The 17,742-nt window shown below is 42.3% G+C and overlaps 1 protein-coding gene across 3 annotated transcripts in view; it reads right to left on the bottom strand.

Annotated features, from left to right (window-relative positions):
* LOC116262331 (TPR repeat-containing thioredoxin TDX) overlaps positions 1-17,742 on the bottom strand; it is a 65,260-nt gene that overhangs the window by 37,606 nt on the left and 9,912 nt on the right. For all 3 annotated transcript variants that reach the window (XM_050079827.1, XM_031641594.2, XM_050079826.1), the window contains exon 9: positions 5,637-5,673. In XM_050079827.1, the coding sequence (XP_049935784.1) occupies positions 5,637-5,673 (37 nt within the window). The remainder of the gene's footprint in view (positions 1-5,636; positions 5,674-17,742) is intronic.

Raw genomic sequence — 17,742 nt, forward strand, 5'->3', positions numbered from 1 at the left:
ACGTAAAGCTTTAGTTAAAATATCAACAGTTTGGTCATCAGACTTCATGTATGGTAATGTTAACTCCCTGGCATCAATTCTTTCTCTGATGAACTGACGGTCAATTTCAACATGCTTTGTTCGATCATGAAGCACTGGATTGTTAGCCAAGTTAATCGCAGACTTGTTATCACAATGCATTCTCATAGGCCCTTCAATTTCTATCCCAATATCAGTCAGCAAGATCTTTAGCCACAACAACTCTGATACTCCAGTAGAAACTGCCCTATATTCAGCCTCTGCACTTGAGCAGGAACAAACATCTTGTCTCTTGCTTCTCCAAACAACTAGATTTCCCCCCAAGTAAACGGGGTACCCTGAAGTAGATCTTCTGGTGTCAACACAGCCTACCCAGTCTGCATCAGAATACCCTTCAATTTCTATAGACTTTTGTTTCACATATAGAAGTCCCTTGCCAGGATTCTTCTTCAAGTAACACATGATTATATCTACAGCCTTCAAGTGTGCATCCGTAGGTGCATGCATAAACTAGCTCATCACATTTACAGCAAAGATGATATCTGGTCTAGTTAGAGTGAGGTATATCAATCTACCAACTAGACGTTGATATCTCCTTTTAGCTTCTTCACACAAGTTCTCCATCCTTGCTACCGAGTTTGTGCCCAGCATCCAGAGGAGTAGAAGCTGGTCTGCATCCCAGTTTTCCTGTCTCCTTCAGTAAATCCAAGGTATACTTCCTTTGATTAAGCACAAGAGTTGTACCTGATCTGGCAATTTCAATACCAAGGAAGTACTTCAGCTTGCCAAGGTCCTTGAGATCAAATTCAGCTGATAGTAAACTCTTTAATCTTGCTATCTCTTCTTCATTATCACATGTAACAATCATATCATCAACATAAACTAACAGTAGAGTAACTTTACCTTCTATCCTCTTTACAAACAGGCTATGATCTCCATTTCCTTGTTTGTAGCCATGCTTCTTCATAACAAGTCTGAGACATTCAAACCATGCTCGGGGAGACTGTTTGAGCCCATACAAAGCCTTCTTTAGTTTACAGCATTTTCCAGGTCTCTCAAAACCCGGGGGCATACACATATATACTACCTCATCGAGATCTCCGTTGAGAAAGACATTTTTAACATCGAGTTGGCACATCTCCCAACCCTTCAGCACCGCCAAAGAGATAATAACTCTAACAGTCTTCATCTTCGCAACTGGGGCAAACGTCTCTAAGTAGTCGATCCCATATTTCTGACTGAACCCCTTGGCCACCAGACGTGCTTTGTACCTCTCAATGTTCCCATCTGGTTTGTACTTAATGGTGTAGACTCACTTTGACCCAACCAAATGAGCCGCTTCAGGAATCTCTATCACCTCCCATGTTTGGTTTCTGTCTAAGGCCTCCATCTCTTCTGCATAGTATGAGTCCACTTGGGGTCACTCTGAGCCTCTGTAACATTCCTAGGATTCACAGCCACAGACAAGGAGGATACAAAACATTTGTAATCAATGCTCAATCTAGAGTAAAATACAAAGTTACCAATAGGGTGTTGGGTACATGACCTGACACCATTTCTCAGTGCAATGGGGAGATCCTCCTTTTCATTTTCTGTATGCCTTTCTCTCTCAATAGGTTGCTTCTGAGCATGACTTGGGTCATCCAAGGAAGAAGTAGGATTGGGATTCGGAGTGGACTTCTCACCATCAATCACCTTGTCAGTACAAGCTCTTCTCCTAGAATACACCTTCCCAAACAGACGATTGCCTTCTTTTTCTGTCTCCACAGGACACTCTCCCTCCTTTCCATGTTCATGTACCTCAATAGACATCTCATCTTCTTCTTTTTCAAGCACCTTGACAGATAGATTCTCTTCGCGCCTGTAATCCAGAAAATTTGTAAACTGAATTTCCTGACTTGGAGAATACTCTTCCTTAGACATTGACTTCTCCCCCTGAAGAGAATTCTCACCAAAATAAGAGACATGTTCCAAGAATGTGACATCCTTGGTAATGTGCACTCTACTAGTGGTGGGATCTAGACATTTATACCCCTTTTGAGTAGGAGAATACCCAAGAAATATTCTCTTAATTGATTTGGAGTCAAGTTTTTTCACATTCGGGCTGTGATTATGAATGAAACACACACATCCAAAGACCCGATGAGGGAGGTGAAAAGGTTGGCTACTCCCTGGAAGTATGGAGTAGGGTGTACGACCATTGAGCACTTGACTAGGCATGCGATTAATCAAATAGGCACTAGTAATGACCGCATCTCCCCAATAATATTTTGGAAGATTCCTTTGGAACAATAAAGGTCTACTGACATTTAGTAACTCACGGTTTTTTCTCTCAGCAACTCCATTTTGTAGAGGTGTATAACTACATGATGTCTCATGAACAATCCCCCTCTTTCGAAAGAATTCCTCGACAGTGAGACACATATACTCACGAGCATTATCAGACCGGAATGTCTTGACAGACTCACCATACTGGTTTTCCACTAGGAGAATGAAGGTTTCTATAATATGAGACACTTCGCTACGGTCTTTCAACAGATAAACAAAAGTACACCTTGAATAGTCATCTATGAAAGTCATAAAGTACTGAAAACCACCACAAGAATGAATGCCTGAAGGCCCCCACACATCAGAATGAATCAAAGAGAAAGTTTTATGAGCACGACTATTTGAAATAGGATACGAAGCTCTAACATGCTTCGCAAACGGACACACATCACAAAATACATGGAAATGTTCAAACTGGAACACAATTCAGGGAACAATTGTTTCACAATCCCAAAAGGGAGATGACCAAGGCGTTCATGCCAATACAAAAATAACTGACGACACTCTTCCTTCTTCTTCTCTGTCCTGCTGACTGTTGACATAAGGGTTGTGGCAACGCGTATAGGAAGCCGATACAAACTATCAGACACCAAACAAATCCCAATCTTCTTCCCTATCACCAAGTCCTGCAAAACACAACGTTTTTCAGAAAATATAAGTTCACAGTTTAGTTCCTTGGTGATCTTGCTAACAGATAAAAGATTTTTAAGGGAAGATGGGGAACATGCAGGGCACCATGCACTAAGAAATTGTTCAACAAAGGCAGACTTCCTTTCCCTGCCACAGAGGTAAAGGAGCCATCGGCAAGGGACACACGTTCCTTTCCCGATGATAGCTTGTAGTCATGAAAGAGTTTAGGGTTACCAGTCATGTGATGAGTGGCACTGCTATCAACAATTCACTCTCCCATACAAGAAGTACCTTGTTCACCTGAAACAACCAGTGCCTGATTGACCTACACCTCATCTGACGTGTTTGCCTGAAAAACATCAATCTGGCTCAAATATGCTCGCAGCTCACGAATCCGTTCTGCAGAAATAGAAACTTTACCATCACTAGGATTCGTTGCATTCAAAACGGGCTTCTTCCCACCAGAAGACCTCCCCTACTATTCTTCTTCTAGGGATGCAGGTCCCAACAAAAGTCCATAGTATGACCAAGTTTTTTGCAGTGTGTACATTGACAGGAAGAACGGGTAGTTCCCACAGAGGCACGGCTAACGAAGGCGGACCGTTAATTGTGAGACATGGGATCCCCCTTTCTCCCACTTATGACCAGCCTCCTTTGCTCTTCAGCTTCAACACGGGAATAGACAACTTCAATACTGAATGATTCTTCAGAGTTAAGAATCTAACTTCTTATATTCTCGAATTCATCGTTCAGTCCAGCTAAGAAAAGGAATACCCTATTCTCCCACTCCTTTGCCATATACTGCATCTGGTCTTGAGCAGAACTCCATGTAACATCAGAATAGTAGTCAAGATCCTCCCACTTAGATTTTAATGCTGCGTAGAAATCTGCAACCGAAAGATCCCCTTGCCGCAGAGCATACACGTCCTTCATTAGTTGATACACACGAACTTTTCTTTTCTTTTGACCGTACATCTATTCCAAAATAATCCACATATCCCTCGCAGTCTTCTTTCGAAAAATGAGGGGTTGAATATCCGAAGACACTGAATTAACAATCCAAGTTTTTACCTGGTTGTCCTCAAGAAACCATGTATCCCAAGCCATACTATCCACAGCAGGTTCGGCCTTTCTCCCATTCACATAGGCAATTCGTCATCAACCAGCGATCCCCATAGTAATTGCAGCAGACCATCGTAGATAATTCTCTTTGGTAAGCCGAATGGTGGTAACTTGAACCGGTACATTATCAGTTCTCACGGTCCCAACATCATGCTGATCGGTATTGACTGTGGAGGAGGAAGACGTGTCGGCCATGATCACCAACTACAAGCGGATGACCAACAGAGGCACACAGCAGCGGCAACCCTTGAGGACAGCACTGGAGCCTGGTCGGGCGACGCTGGAGCGATCAGCAGCGCTGGAGCAAAACAACGGCACAACTAGGGCACAGTCGGCAAATGGCAGCGGCGGAGGAGCAGCGGCGGCAGAGTGGCAGACACGGGCGACGCAGAGGATCTCAGGCGATGCAGCCGGGCAGCGGCGGCGGCGGCGGCAGCGGAAGCAGCGGCAGTGGCGGCAGCAAGTGATTTGGGGTTGGAACTTCACAACCCTAAAAAAAATTTCCAAGCTCGTCGGCTCTGATACCATGTAGAAATAATAGACGCACAAGAACGGAAGATCGAACACAGATGTAACGTGGAAAACCCTCAACTAGAGGGAAAAAAACCACGGGTGAGGAGGTCTGGTGCCCACAAGCCGCCAGACTCTCTCTCTCTTTGATACTTCATTAACTTTTAAGATTAGGGTTTACAATGCTATAAGTATGCCCAAATTAGGACACACTGGATCGGGTCCAGACCCGGACCCATACATCAAGATCCGTCAACAAATCAGAATAAAAAAGTGTAGGTTGGCCTTTACATAACATAATATTCACTTCACCAATTGGAAATGAAACAGAGTAGGCAATTGCATGTGTTCGCAAACAGTGTCCATACTGTATATGAGGTTGCACCAAGTAAATGTCAAGTATATTGAACAGCCCACTATACTTTTGTAGAATGTAGGATAGAAATATGGATGGGTAATCTAATAGCAATATGGTGAGCGGCCCATAGGATTATTGGTAGGCTTACAATCAATCATATTGGCTCATTTAAGAATATCGCCAGCATAACGTGCTTAATTTAAAAGAATGATACTGCCCTCTCGTTTCACTTCAACTCCAAGGAAACAGTGCATGTATCCAAGATCTTTCGTTGCAAAGGTATGGATGATGTAAGAAATAAACCCCTTCAAAATATTGAAGGGATAACCAATGATAGTAAAAGAGTAGTCCCACACATCCCTATATAAATAGATAAAGATGAATCTCCAGGGCTACAAAAAGAATCCATAAGACAGTAAGATATCACTAAATTTATACCACATTCAAGAGAATTAATGAAGCCTATATTAATAGACACTAGATTCAACTATGGATGACTCCAAAACCCGTAAGATAGTACAATCTACAAGTTGGATGTAAGAGAATCTTCCCTTTGCTTCTTTTTCTTTTTGTCTCTAGTGAAGCTCAGAATTTAAATAAGAGAACTCGATCTAAGACAAATATGTACCTTGATTTCTTAACAAAGGTCACAAAGTAAAAAAGAACATACCATCCTTTAATGCAGCCGTAGCTTCCTTTCTGGTTGCCTGCAAATGAAATGTAAACAACAAATCAAACAAATGAAGTGCAGGCAGAATAACAACATTCAACTATCTTTAAGAGGGTGTGATTTTATCTATGTTGCTAAGGTACACCAAACGACCTTGGGTATCTTAGGCTAATCTAGGTGACCAGCTTTTTAGAAATGTGGACATATATGCCTAGGCAACCATGAGCCTAGGCATTTTGACTAAAAAGCAAAAAAATTATTTGGCCTTTCCAAAGACATATTTTCTTAAATATTAAGAAGAGAAGAACCATTATACTGCTGTCAAATTTGTGTTTTACAATTGTTGCGAGAGAGAGAGAGAGAGGCGGCAAAAAGTTGAAGTTCATTACGTGACCCGAATCTCTATTAAGAGATTAGGGTTAGGGAAAATTACAAGAAAAGTCCACTAAAAATAACAAAACATTTAAAGAGATCCTCCCTAACTTCCTAATATTTCAGAAAACCCCTTTTTGTATCTTTAACACTCCCCCTCAAGCTGGAACATATATATCAATCATGCTCAACTTGTTACAACATCTCAGGAAATCGCCTATGGGAAGAGCTTTAGTGAGAATATCTGCTGCCTGATCTTCTGAGGAGACATGAATAGTGCTAACAATTCCTCTTTGAACTAAGTCCCGAATATAGTGGCAATCCACTTCAATGTGTTTAGTCCTCTCATGGAAGACAGGATTGTTAGCGATATATGTAGCTGTCTTGTTGTCACAATACATTTTCATTGGGAGATTCACTGAGACACCGAACTCTACAAGTAGTGATCTAACCCACGAAATTTCAGCCGCAGTTTGAGCCATAGCCCTACATTCCGACTTAGCACTAGAACGAGCCACAACATTCTGCTTCTTGCTCCTCCAGGAACTAAGATTACCGCCCACAAAGACACAAAAACCGGTAGTAGACTTCCTGTCATCTAAAGATCCAGCATAATCAGCATCACTATACGCCTCGATGTCAACACATTCTCCTTTCTTGAACCATAGCCCCTTTCCCGGGGCTGATTTCAAGTATCTTACAATCATTAGAGCTGCATCCCAGTGAACTTTTCGGGGTTTTTCCATGAATTGGCTCAACTTATTCACAGCAAAGCTAATGTCGGGACGAGTGACAGTCAAATATAACAGTTTCCCTATCAGAGATCTGTAAGATCTAGAGTCAAACGGCTCTGAGTCATCATCATGTATATGAATGCGAGGATTCATGGGAAGTGTGGCAGGTTTAGCCCCCAATAGTCCCGTTTCCTGTAGAAGATCAAGAACATATTTCCTATGAGACACTACAACTCCTTTATTACTACGAGCCACCTCAATACCAAGAAAATAACGAAGTTGTCCAAGGTCTTTCGTAACAAAGTGTTGCTGTAAAAACTCCTTTGTTTGAGCTATTTCTTGATCATTTTCCCCTATAAGAACAATATCATCCATGTAGACAATCAATATTGTTGAATAAGAAAAGTTTTATGTTTTAGGAGGTTCCTTATAATATTAAAGAGTTATAAGGTCTCTTTAATATTTTCCTTATTTCCCATTGACTTATTTTGTAAATCCCTTTTTACCCTAATCTCTTTTATAAGAGAGATAAGGGTTATCGTAATAACAAGTTCTTTTAGTTCAATCTCACGGCAGCTTCTCTCTCTCACTCTCTTCTTCTCCGCTGCAACATGGTATCAGAGCTATGGACGTGACTGGAGACTTGAAGCACACAGCCAGCGCGCGGACGTGACGCACACCGTCGGCGATCCTCCGCCTCCTTTCAGGCTTGATCTCTTCTACTTCCTCTGTTTCTTTCTCCTTCACCTCTCGCCTGTTCTAGTTGCTGTTTTCCAGCAACGGAACAGTGTGGAGGAGTCTATTCACGCTAGGAGAGATGCGTGAATAGACTCCAGCCGTGGATTTTTCAGAAGTGAATATAGTATCGCAGCTGTGTGGGAGTCTGCGCTGATTAATCGCCTATGATTTGATATGTTATATGATCAACGCAGCCAAGTGGAGGACTGCTATCTATGACGTCTATGGCAAGTTTATGTTGATGGTTTTATTTGTTGTCGTTATTCATGATCTGTGAAGGATAAACTGTGGTACAGCAGCGTTAGATGCATAAATAGATAAGTCGTTCGTCAGCGCAAACAATACAAACAGTGGGGATTGTTGTGGGCTTGCTGATAGCAGCGTTTTTCTGTCTTCAGATTGCAGTCCTCTTTGTTGTGGTATTGCTGTCAACAGTTGGACAGCAGGTTGATTGTTTCTGCGCATCTAACTTTGTCGTGTGGGACGTCTGTTCTTGTTGGTCAGTTTCTTTTTCAATAGAAATATATATATATTCTCTCGCTATTGGTGGTTGATCTCTTGTGGACAGATTTATGATGGCTGAAAGTAATAAATCTGATTTTTCTCATGAAGTTAAAAGTGGAGGAAATCCATTTTCGTATGGTTCTACTCTAAAGTTAGATGGATCTAACTATGAGATTTGGTCTCGTGTGTTTATGATGTCTGTGATTGGACATCAAAAGGAGCATGTTATAGAAGAAAACGAACCTGTTGAAAAGAGTGGAAAATATAGTTCATGGAAGGGAGATAATAATATTGTCATGTCATGGATCATGAATAGTGTGCAACCCCAAATTGCATCAACTATTGCATACTACACCTCGGCAAGGCAAATGTGGTATTTCTTGAAACAGACTTACTCGAATGACAGGAATATTAGCAAAATATTGCAGGTAGAGGAGGAACTACTTAATCTGCAACAGGGTGACCAAAGTCTTGCTCAGTACTTCGCTTCCCTTAAGTCCATCTCTGAGCGACTTAAAGCATTACGTCCTCCATGTCCAACATGTTATAAGACCCATGGTGAACAGTCTATGGTTGCGAAATTCCTACAGGGTCTCTCCTCTGAATATGCAGTAGCAAAGGCTCAGATGCTGACTGGAGCAGAAATCTGTGATCTAGCTGAAGCCTACAACAGGCTTAGTCGTCTTGCTGTGACCCTCTCTTCACCGGCCAGTGATATCCATGCCTCTGCCTTAGCAGCTTCAGGAGGACATGGACGCTGTTTCTTCAGGGGAAGAGGCATGGGCCGTGGGTCAGGAGGAGGTCGGGGGAGATTTCAGTGCACTTATTGTGGGAAAATAGGTCATTTGGAAGACAGATGTTAGGATAAACATGGTCGTCCTACTGCAGCCCCATCCTTAGGCAGAAATGTTACATCAAAGCTGGGGAAGAACTCTTTACAGTCTTCTATTGGAGCGGCCCAAGCAGCGTCATCAGTAGTAGATGGGTCTTTATCTTCTTCTCAGCCTGAGACAATGACTGTGAGTATCAATAAGTCAGAGTATGAGGACTTTCTAGCACACAGATCTACTCAGCCATCGACCTCCACAGTTATGACTGACAGCGCTATGTCTGTTGACACTATCTCACATGATACAGGTACTACTTGGATTATTGATTCAGGGACATCGAGGCACTTTTGTAGTACGCCTTCTATGTTTACTCTGCTACACTCACTACCTCAGATACGTCATGTGAGACTTGCAGATGGTAGATTGTCACCCATTATGGGATATGGAGATATCAAGATCTCTCAATCTATGACTATTCCCAACGTGTTATATGCTCCTAAGTTTCCTACAAATTTGTTATCTGTCGGACAATTGGTTAATGATTTACATTGTCGTGTTACGTTTGACTCTGGTTTATGTTCATTTCAGGACTTGCCAACTGGGAAGACGATTGGTGGAGGCTATGAGAAAGGGGGCATCTACTTCCTGTCGGATCCCGTGGGTATTGCAGCATCATCGATCACATCGTTGTCCTCCTCGTTCCAGTGGCATCTCAGACTTGGTCATCCATCTGTCTCCAAGCTCCGTCATCTCCTTCCACATCTCTCCTTACCAGAGTCGTTCCAGTGTGAAGCTTGTCAACTTGGCAAATGTTGAACAAGAAAAGTTTTATGTTTTAGGAGGTTCCTTGTAATATTAAAGAGTTATAAGATCTCTTTAATATTTTCCTTATTTTCCATTGAGTTATTTTGTAAATCCCTTTTTACCCTAATCTCTTTTATAAGAGAGATGAGGGTTATCGTAACAGAGTTATCAAGGTTCAACCTCACGGCAGCTTCTCTGTCTCACTCTCTTCTTCTCCGCTGCAACATGGTATCAGAGCTACGGACGTGACTGGAGACTTGAAGCACACAGCCAGCGCGCGGACGTGACGCACACCGTCGGCGATCCTCCGTCTCCTTTCAGGCTTGATCTCTTCTACTTCCTCTGTTTTCTTTCTCCTTCACCTCTTGCCTGTTCTAGTTGCTGTTTTCCAGCAACGGAACAGTGTGGAGGAGTCTATTCACGCTAGGAGAGATGCGTGAATAGACTCCAGCCGTGGATTTTTCAGAAGTGAATATAGTATCGCAGCTGTGTGGGAGTCTGCGCTGATTAATCGCCTATGATTTGATATGTTATATGATCAATGCAGCCAAGTGGAGGACTGCTATCTATGACGTCTATGGCAAGTTTATGTTGATGGTTTTATTTGATGTCGTTATTCATGATCTGTGAAGGATAAACTGTGGTACAGCAGCGTTAGATGCATAAATAGATAAGTCGTTGGTCAGCGCAAACAATGCAAACAGTGGGGATTCGTTTTCAGTTGTGGGCTTGCTGGTAGCAGCGTTTTTCTGTCTTCAAATTGCAGTCTTCTTTGTTGTGGTATTGCTGTCAAAAGTTGGACAGCAGGTTGATTGTTTCTGCGCATCTAACGTTGCCGTGTGGGACGTCTGTTCTTGTTGATCAGTTTCTTTTTATATAGAAATATATATATACAGATATATATATATATATATATATATATATATATATATATATATATATATTCTCTCGCTATTGGTGGTTGATCTCTTGTGGACAGATTTATGATGGCTGAAAGTAATAAATCTGATTTTTCTCATGAAGTTAAAAGTGGAGGAAATCCATTTTCGTATGGTTCTAATCTAAAGTTAGATGGATCTAACTATGAGATTTGGTCTCGTGTGTTTATGATGTCTGTGATTGGACATCAAAAGGAGCATGTTATAGAAGAAAACGAACCTGTTGAAAAGAGTGGAAAATATAGTTCATGGAAGGGAGATAATAATATTGTCATGTCATGGATCATGAATAGTGTGCAACCCCAAATTGCATCAACTATTGCATACTACACCTCGGCAAGGCAAATGTGGTATTTCTTGAAACAGACTTACTCGAATGACAGGAATATTAGCAAAATATTGCAGGTAGAGGAGGAACTACTTAATCTGCAACAGGGTGACCAAAGTCTTGCTCAGTACTTCGCTTCCCTTAAGTCCATCTCTGAGCGACTTAAAGCATTACGTCCTCCATGTCCAACATGTTATAAGACCCATGGTGAACAGTCTATGGTTGCGAAATTCCTACAGGGTCTCTCCTCTGAATATGCAGTAGCAAAGGCTCAGATGCTGACTGGAGCAGAAATCTGTGATCTAGCTGAAGCCTACAACAGGCTTAGTCGTCTTGCTGTGACCCTCTCTTCACCGGCCAGTGATATCCATGCCTCTGCCTTAGCAGCTTCAGGAGGACGTGGACGCGGTTTCTTCAGGGGAAGAGGCATGGGCCGTGGGTCAGGAGGAGGTCGGGGGAGATTTCAGTGCACTTATTGTGGGAAAATAGGTCATTTGGAAGACAGATGTTAGGATAAACATGATCGTCCTATTGCAGCGCCATTCTTAGGCAGAAATGTTACATCAAAGCTGGGGAAGAACTCTTTACAGTCTTCTATTGGAGCGGCCCAAGCAGCGTCATCAGTAGTAGATGGGTCTTTATCTTCTTCTCAGCCTGAGACAATGACTGTGAGTATCAATAAGTCAGAGTATGAGGACTTTCTAGCACACAGATCTACTCAGCCATCGGCCTCCACAGTTATGACTGACAGCGCTATGTTTGTTGACACTATCTCACATGATACAGGTACTACTTGGATTATTGATTCAGGGGCATCGAGGCACTTTTGTAGTACGCCTTCTATGTTTACTCTGCTACACTCACTACCTCAGATACGTCATGTGAGACTTGCAGATGGTAGATTGTCACCCATTATGGGATATGGAGATATCAAGATCTCTCAATCTATGACTATTCCCAATGTGTTATATTCTCCTAAGTTTCCCACAAATTTGTTATCTGTTGGACAATTGGTTAATGATTTACATTGTCGTGTTACGTTTGACTCTGGTTTATGTTCATTTCAGGACTTGCCAACTGGGAAGACGATTGGTGGAGGCTATGAGAAAGGGGGCATCTACTTCCTGTCGGATCCCGTGGGTATTGCAGCATCATCGATCACATCGTTGTCCTCCTCGTTCCAGTGGCATCTCAGACTTGGTCATCCATCTGTCTCCAAGCTCCGTCATCTCCTTCCACATCTCTCCTTACCAGAGTCGTTCCAGTGTGAAGCTTGTCAACTTGGCAAACACACTCGTAGTAGTTATTCATCGAGTCTTAGTACGTCCAGTTGTGGACTATTTGATCTTCTTCATGTTGATGTGTGGGGTCCTAACAGAGTTGCTAGTAGGTCAAGATTTCGTTATTTTCTTGTCATCGTAGATGATTATTCTCGAGTCACCTGGGTTTTTCTTTTGAAGGAAAGGTCTGAAGTCGTATGTATTCTCAAAAACCTTATTATTGAAATAAAGACCCAGTTTGGTATTCTTGTTAAAAACATTCGCACTGATAATGCTCTTGAGTTTAAGGCATCTACCTTAATGAAGTTTTACTCAGATAATGGCATTTCTCCTCAGTTTACATGTCCCCATACTTCCCAGCAAAATGGAATAGTTGAGCGAAAACATCGTCAACTTTTAAATGTGGTTCGTTCCCTTATGCTTCATACTAATCTCCCTGCATATTTTTGGGGAGATGCTATTCTTACTGCTTGCTACTTAACCAATCGTTTACCCTCATCCTCCATTGATAACCAGATCCCCATTAAACTTGTGCACCCACAAAGATCCTTGTTTCCAGTGGCTCCCAAAGTATTTGGTTGCACATGCTTTGTTCACATTCTTAGACCTACACGTGACAAATTGGGAGCCCAAGCCATTAAATGCATTTTCATTGACTACTCCAGAAACCATAAAGGGTACAAATGCTTTGATCCCTTGACTCAAAAAGAGTATATCAGTGCGGATGTCACATTCTTTGAGTCTCAACCTTATTATAGCCTCACTCCTATGTCTACTGAGATGCCACGGTCTCCAGACCCACTACCTATTCCTCCTATTCCTTTGGAGTCGTTCCCTGTTGAATCTCCTTCGTCTGTTGTGTCCAAGTTTCGTGATCCACCGCTGGTCTACACACGTCGACAGGACCCTTCTCATAATTTTTTGCCAACCGTTTCTCAGGAGGTAAGTACATCTGAAGCGCATAGCCCTACTCATTCTGATCCTTGTCAAGACTTACCTATTGCTCTTCGCAAAGGCAGACGGCAATGTACTTTACATCCTATATCTCATTTTGTGTCTACTGATGGGGTTAGTAAAAATATGCAACAATTCATTCATGCTTTGGCTGCTCATACAGTTCCTACGTGTCACCAGCAGGCCTTATAAGACACCCAATGGAGACGGGCTATGCAAGATGAGATGGATGCCTTAGTGCAGAGGGGCACTTGGGAACTTGTTGATCCTCCTCCTCGAAGTGATATTGTTGGCTCAAAGTGGGTATTCACAGTTAAGTATAATTCTGATGGTTCTTTGGAACGATACAAAGCTCGATTGGTTGCTAAGGGCTACACGCAGACCTACGGTGTGGATTTCTTTGAGACCTTCTCTCCAGTTGCTCGGTTGGGAACCATTCGTCTTATTATTTCTGTGGCTGTCCACCATGACTGGCACATGTATCAACTGGATGTCAAAAACGCCTTTTTGTATGGTGATCTTGATGAGACTGTCTATATGCAACAACCACCGGGATTTGAACGACATGGAGAGTGTGGAAAAGTGTGCAAGCTGAAGAAAGCTATTTATGGACTCAAACAGAGTCCTCGTGCGTGGTTTCACAAGTTTTCCGAGGTAGTCTCACAGTGTGGCTTTGTGAGATCTCCTCTTGATCATTCCTTGTTTATCAAGAAGGCTTCCCGAGGTATAACCGTTCTCGTGGTTTATGTTGATGATATTATCCTGATGGGTGATTCTGATCAAGAAATTTCTGATACAAAGTTGTTTCTTCAAAAACACTTTGTGACGAAAGATCTGGGTTCTCTACGATACTTCTTGGGAATAGAAGTTGCTCGCAATGGGGAGGGTGTTGTTCTCTCTCAACGGAAGTATGTTCTTGATTTATTGCAGGACACAGGGATGCTAGGAGCTAAACCGGCAAATTTACCTTTGAATCCACGTATACATCTTCATGATGACCAAACAGAATTAGTGGATTCTAGATCTTACAGATCCCTTATTGGAAAACTTCTCTATGTTACCGTGACAAGACCAGACATTAGTTTTGCAGTGGGAAAACTAAGTCAATTTATGGAAAAACCAAGGAAAGTTCATTGGGATGCTGATTTGATGGTGGTTAAATATCTGAAATCTTCTCCTGGCAAAGGCCTTTTGTTCACAAAAGGCAAGACTCTGAAAGTGGAAGCCTATAGTGATGCTGATTATGCTGGCTCAGTAGAGGACATAAAATCTACCACAGGATTTTGTGTATTTGTGGGAGGCAATCTCATATCGTGGAGAAGCAAAAAACAAGGTGTGGTCTCAAGATCTAGTGCAGAATCCGAGTACAGAGCTATGGCTCAAACAGCAGCAGAAATGACGTGGGCTAGATCCATGCTATCTAGCCTAAGTGTGTCAATCACACTTCCCATGAAGATGTATTGTGACAATCAAGCAGCCACACACATTGCAAACAATCCAGTTTTCCATGAAAGAACTAAACATATTGAGGTGGATTGTCATTACATTCGGGATCTCGTTCAAGCAGGAACTATTGCCACTGTTCATGTTCCTTCAGAAGATCAAGCTGCAGATATCTTCACCAAAGCTCTTCCTATTGGTGATTTCTCTAGATGTTGTGACAAGCTGAGCATGTTTAATATGTATGCTCCACCTTGAGGGGGAGTGTTGAACAAGAAAAGTTTTATGTTTTAGGAGGTTCTTTGTAATATTAAAGAGTTATAAGATCTCTTTAATATTTTCCATTGAGTTATTTTGTAAATCCCTTTTTACCCTAATCTCTTTTATAAGAGAGATGAGGGTTATCGTAACAGAGTTATCAAGGTTCAATCTCACGGCAGCTTCTCTCTCTCACTCTCTTCTTCTCCGCTGCAACAAATATCACAAGTCCTGCTGAGCCTCGCTTGATAAACAATGAGTGTTCAAGCTGGGATCGGCGAAATCCACACTTAGATAGCACTTCAGTAAGCTTTTGGAACCATGCACGGGGACTCTGTTTGAGTCCATAAATAGCCTTCTTTAACTTGCATACCTTGGAACACTCCCCTTGTCGCTCAAAACCAGGTGGTTGCTGCATATAAACGATTTTAGAAAGGTCTCCATACAGAAAGGCATTTTTTACATCCAATTGAAAAAGATGCCACTCTCGTTGGACAACAAGAGAGATAATCAAGCGAATAGTGCCCAACCGGGCCACAGGCGAAAAAGTCTCAAAGAAGTCAACACCATAAGTCTGAGTATACCCTTTTGCGACAAGACGGGCCTTGAACCTTTCAACTGACCCATCAGAATGATACTTGATGGTGAATACCCATCGTGAGCCAACCACATCACAGCGTGTTGGGGGGTCTACCAAATCCCAAGTCTCCCGAGAAAGAAGAGCATCCATTTCCTCCTGCATAGCTTGTCGCCAACGTGGATCTAACAGGGCGTGATGGTGCGAGGACGGGATAACATGACTAGATAGAGCTTGATCAAACTGTACTAAGCGTGTACTCAGATGAGCAGTAGAGACAGAATTAGATATAGGATATAAGGTACACTGTCGCTTGCCCTTGCGAATAGCAATAGGGAGATCTGCCACAGAATAGTCATCACTTAAACCTGAGTCAGTCTTATCAGTAGAGCTTACCTCTTGAGACGATGTTGGTGGACGGTTGAGAGAGGGACCTAGACGACGAGTGTAAACCAACGGAGGCTCAAGAAAACGTTCATGTGACCTAGGTTGAGATGATGGAAATGACTCAAGTGACACTGGTGGAATAGGAAGAGGTATAGGTGCATGCATCTCAGATGAAGAGGGATTTGACGGAGGGAAATAAGGACGAGACTCAAAGAAGGTAACATCTGCACTGATAATGTCTTTCTTGGTCAAGGGATCAAAGCATTTGTATCCCTTTTGATTGGCTGAATAGCCAATAAAGATACATTTGATGGCTTGGGCAGCAAGTTTGCTTTTGTTCGGGCCTAGGATATGTGCAAAGCAAGTGCATCCAAAAACATTGGGAGGTAAATGAAATAATGAACGCCCTGATATAGAATTTGAATTGGAATACGATCTTGAATGGAGGAAGAGTGTAATCTATTAATGAGGTAACACGCAGTAAGAATAGCATCACCCCAAAAATAGGCAGGCATGTGAGACTGTAACATGAGGGTACGAGCTACGTTTAGGAGTTGCCGATGTTTGCGTTCGGCTACACCATTCTGTTGGGACGTATGTGGACAAGTATACTGAGGTCGAATTCCATGGTCGGCATAAAACTGAAGTAGAATGGAAGACTTGAATTTAAGAGCATTATCAGTGCAAATATTTTTGACAATGAGTCCAAACTGAGTTTTTATTTCCTTGATAAATTTTTGAAGAATACATATGACTTCAGATCTTTCCCTTAACAAGAAAACCCAACTGACTCTAGTAAAATCATCAACTAGAACAAGATAATATCGAAAACATGATCGAAAAGGAACCCGACTAGGACCCCATACATCCACATGAATGAGATCAAAAGGACTATGACTCGAAGGAAAGCTGCTCTGTGTATGCTTGCCCAACTGGCAGACATCACATAAGAAGGACTCTGATGCAGGAATATCTGGAAACATGCGACGAAGTTTTGGTACTGAATGTTGACCCAGTCTGAGATGCCATTGGAAGGGAGAAGGCTTGGAAGGGACTGAAGATGCAGCAACATCAACTGGGATTGACAAAAAATAAAGGCCCTCACGCTCATGGCCGCCACCAATCATCTTCCCAGTTGGTAAGTCCTGAAAAGAACAAGAGTCAGATTCAAAAATGACTTTACATTGTAAGTCGATAGCTAGCTGCTTCACAGATATCAAATTAACAGGAAACTGAGGAGCAAATAGCACATGTGTAATAGTGCCTAAATGTGGAAGGTAAATATCACCGCTACCCAAAACAGGGGACAACTTGCCATCAGCCAACTTAACATGCTGTGGTGTAGAAAATCTGACAAATGATGAAAAATTTTGTGGTTGATTACAACAATGTCTAGAAGCGCCCGAGTCTATCATCCATGTCATACCTGGATCAGCAGTAGGAGCACCAACAGAGAATGCTGAATCTACAACAGTATTATTGGCAGATGTAGAGGTAGATGTAGAGGCAGACCTCTGAGCAAGAACATGATCATATTCATCCTTACTTAGGTTAAGAGAATATGACATAGATATAGAAGGATCAGTAGAAGACTCAACCATAGATATTGTTGCCTTTGAATGAGTTGCTTGGGATGAAGAAGGACCTCTGCTTGTGGTGATTCTACCTCCACCACGTCCAGAGGAAACATTAGACCTGAGGTGAGGATGTTTGTCCCAACAACGATCCTCTAGATGACCAATTTTGCCACAATAAGAGCACTGAAATCTGCCACGTCCAGCACCACGGCCTGTACCACGTCCCCTAGTGCCTCCAAAAGAACTAGGGCCCCGTCCTCCTGATATCACAAGTTGAGAGACTGGTGTGTCATGCGTAGTCTGAGAAAGAGTGGCTGCAAAACGACTCAGCCTATTATACGTGTCTGCTAAAACTAGAAGTTCACTGCCTGTTAGAATTTGAGAC

Source organism: Nymphaea colorata, chromosome 10 (genome assembly GCF_008831285.2).
Source record: "Nymphaea colorata isolate Beijing-Zhang1983 chromosome 10, ASM883128v2, whole genome shotgun sequence".
Taxonomy (NCBI): domain Eukaryota; kingdom Viridiplantae; phylum Streptophyta; class Magnoliopsida; order Nymphaeales; family Nymphaeaceae; genus Nymphaea; species Nymphaea colorata.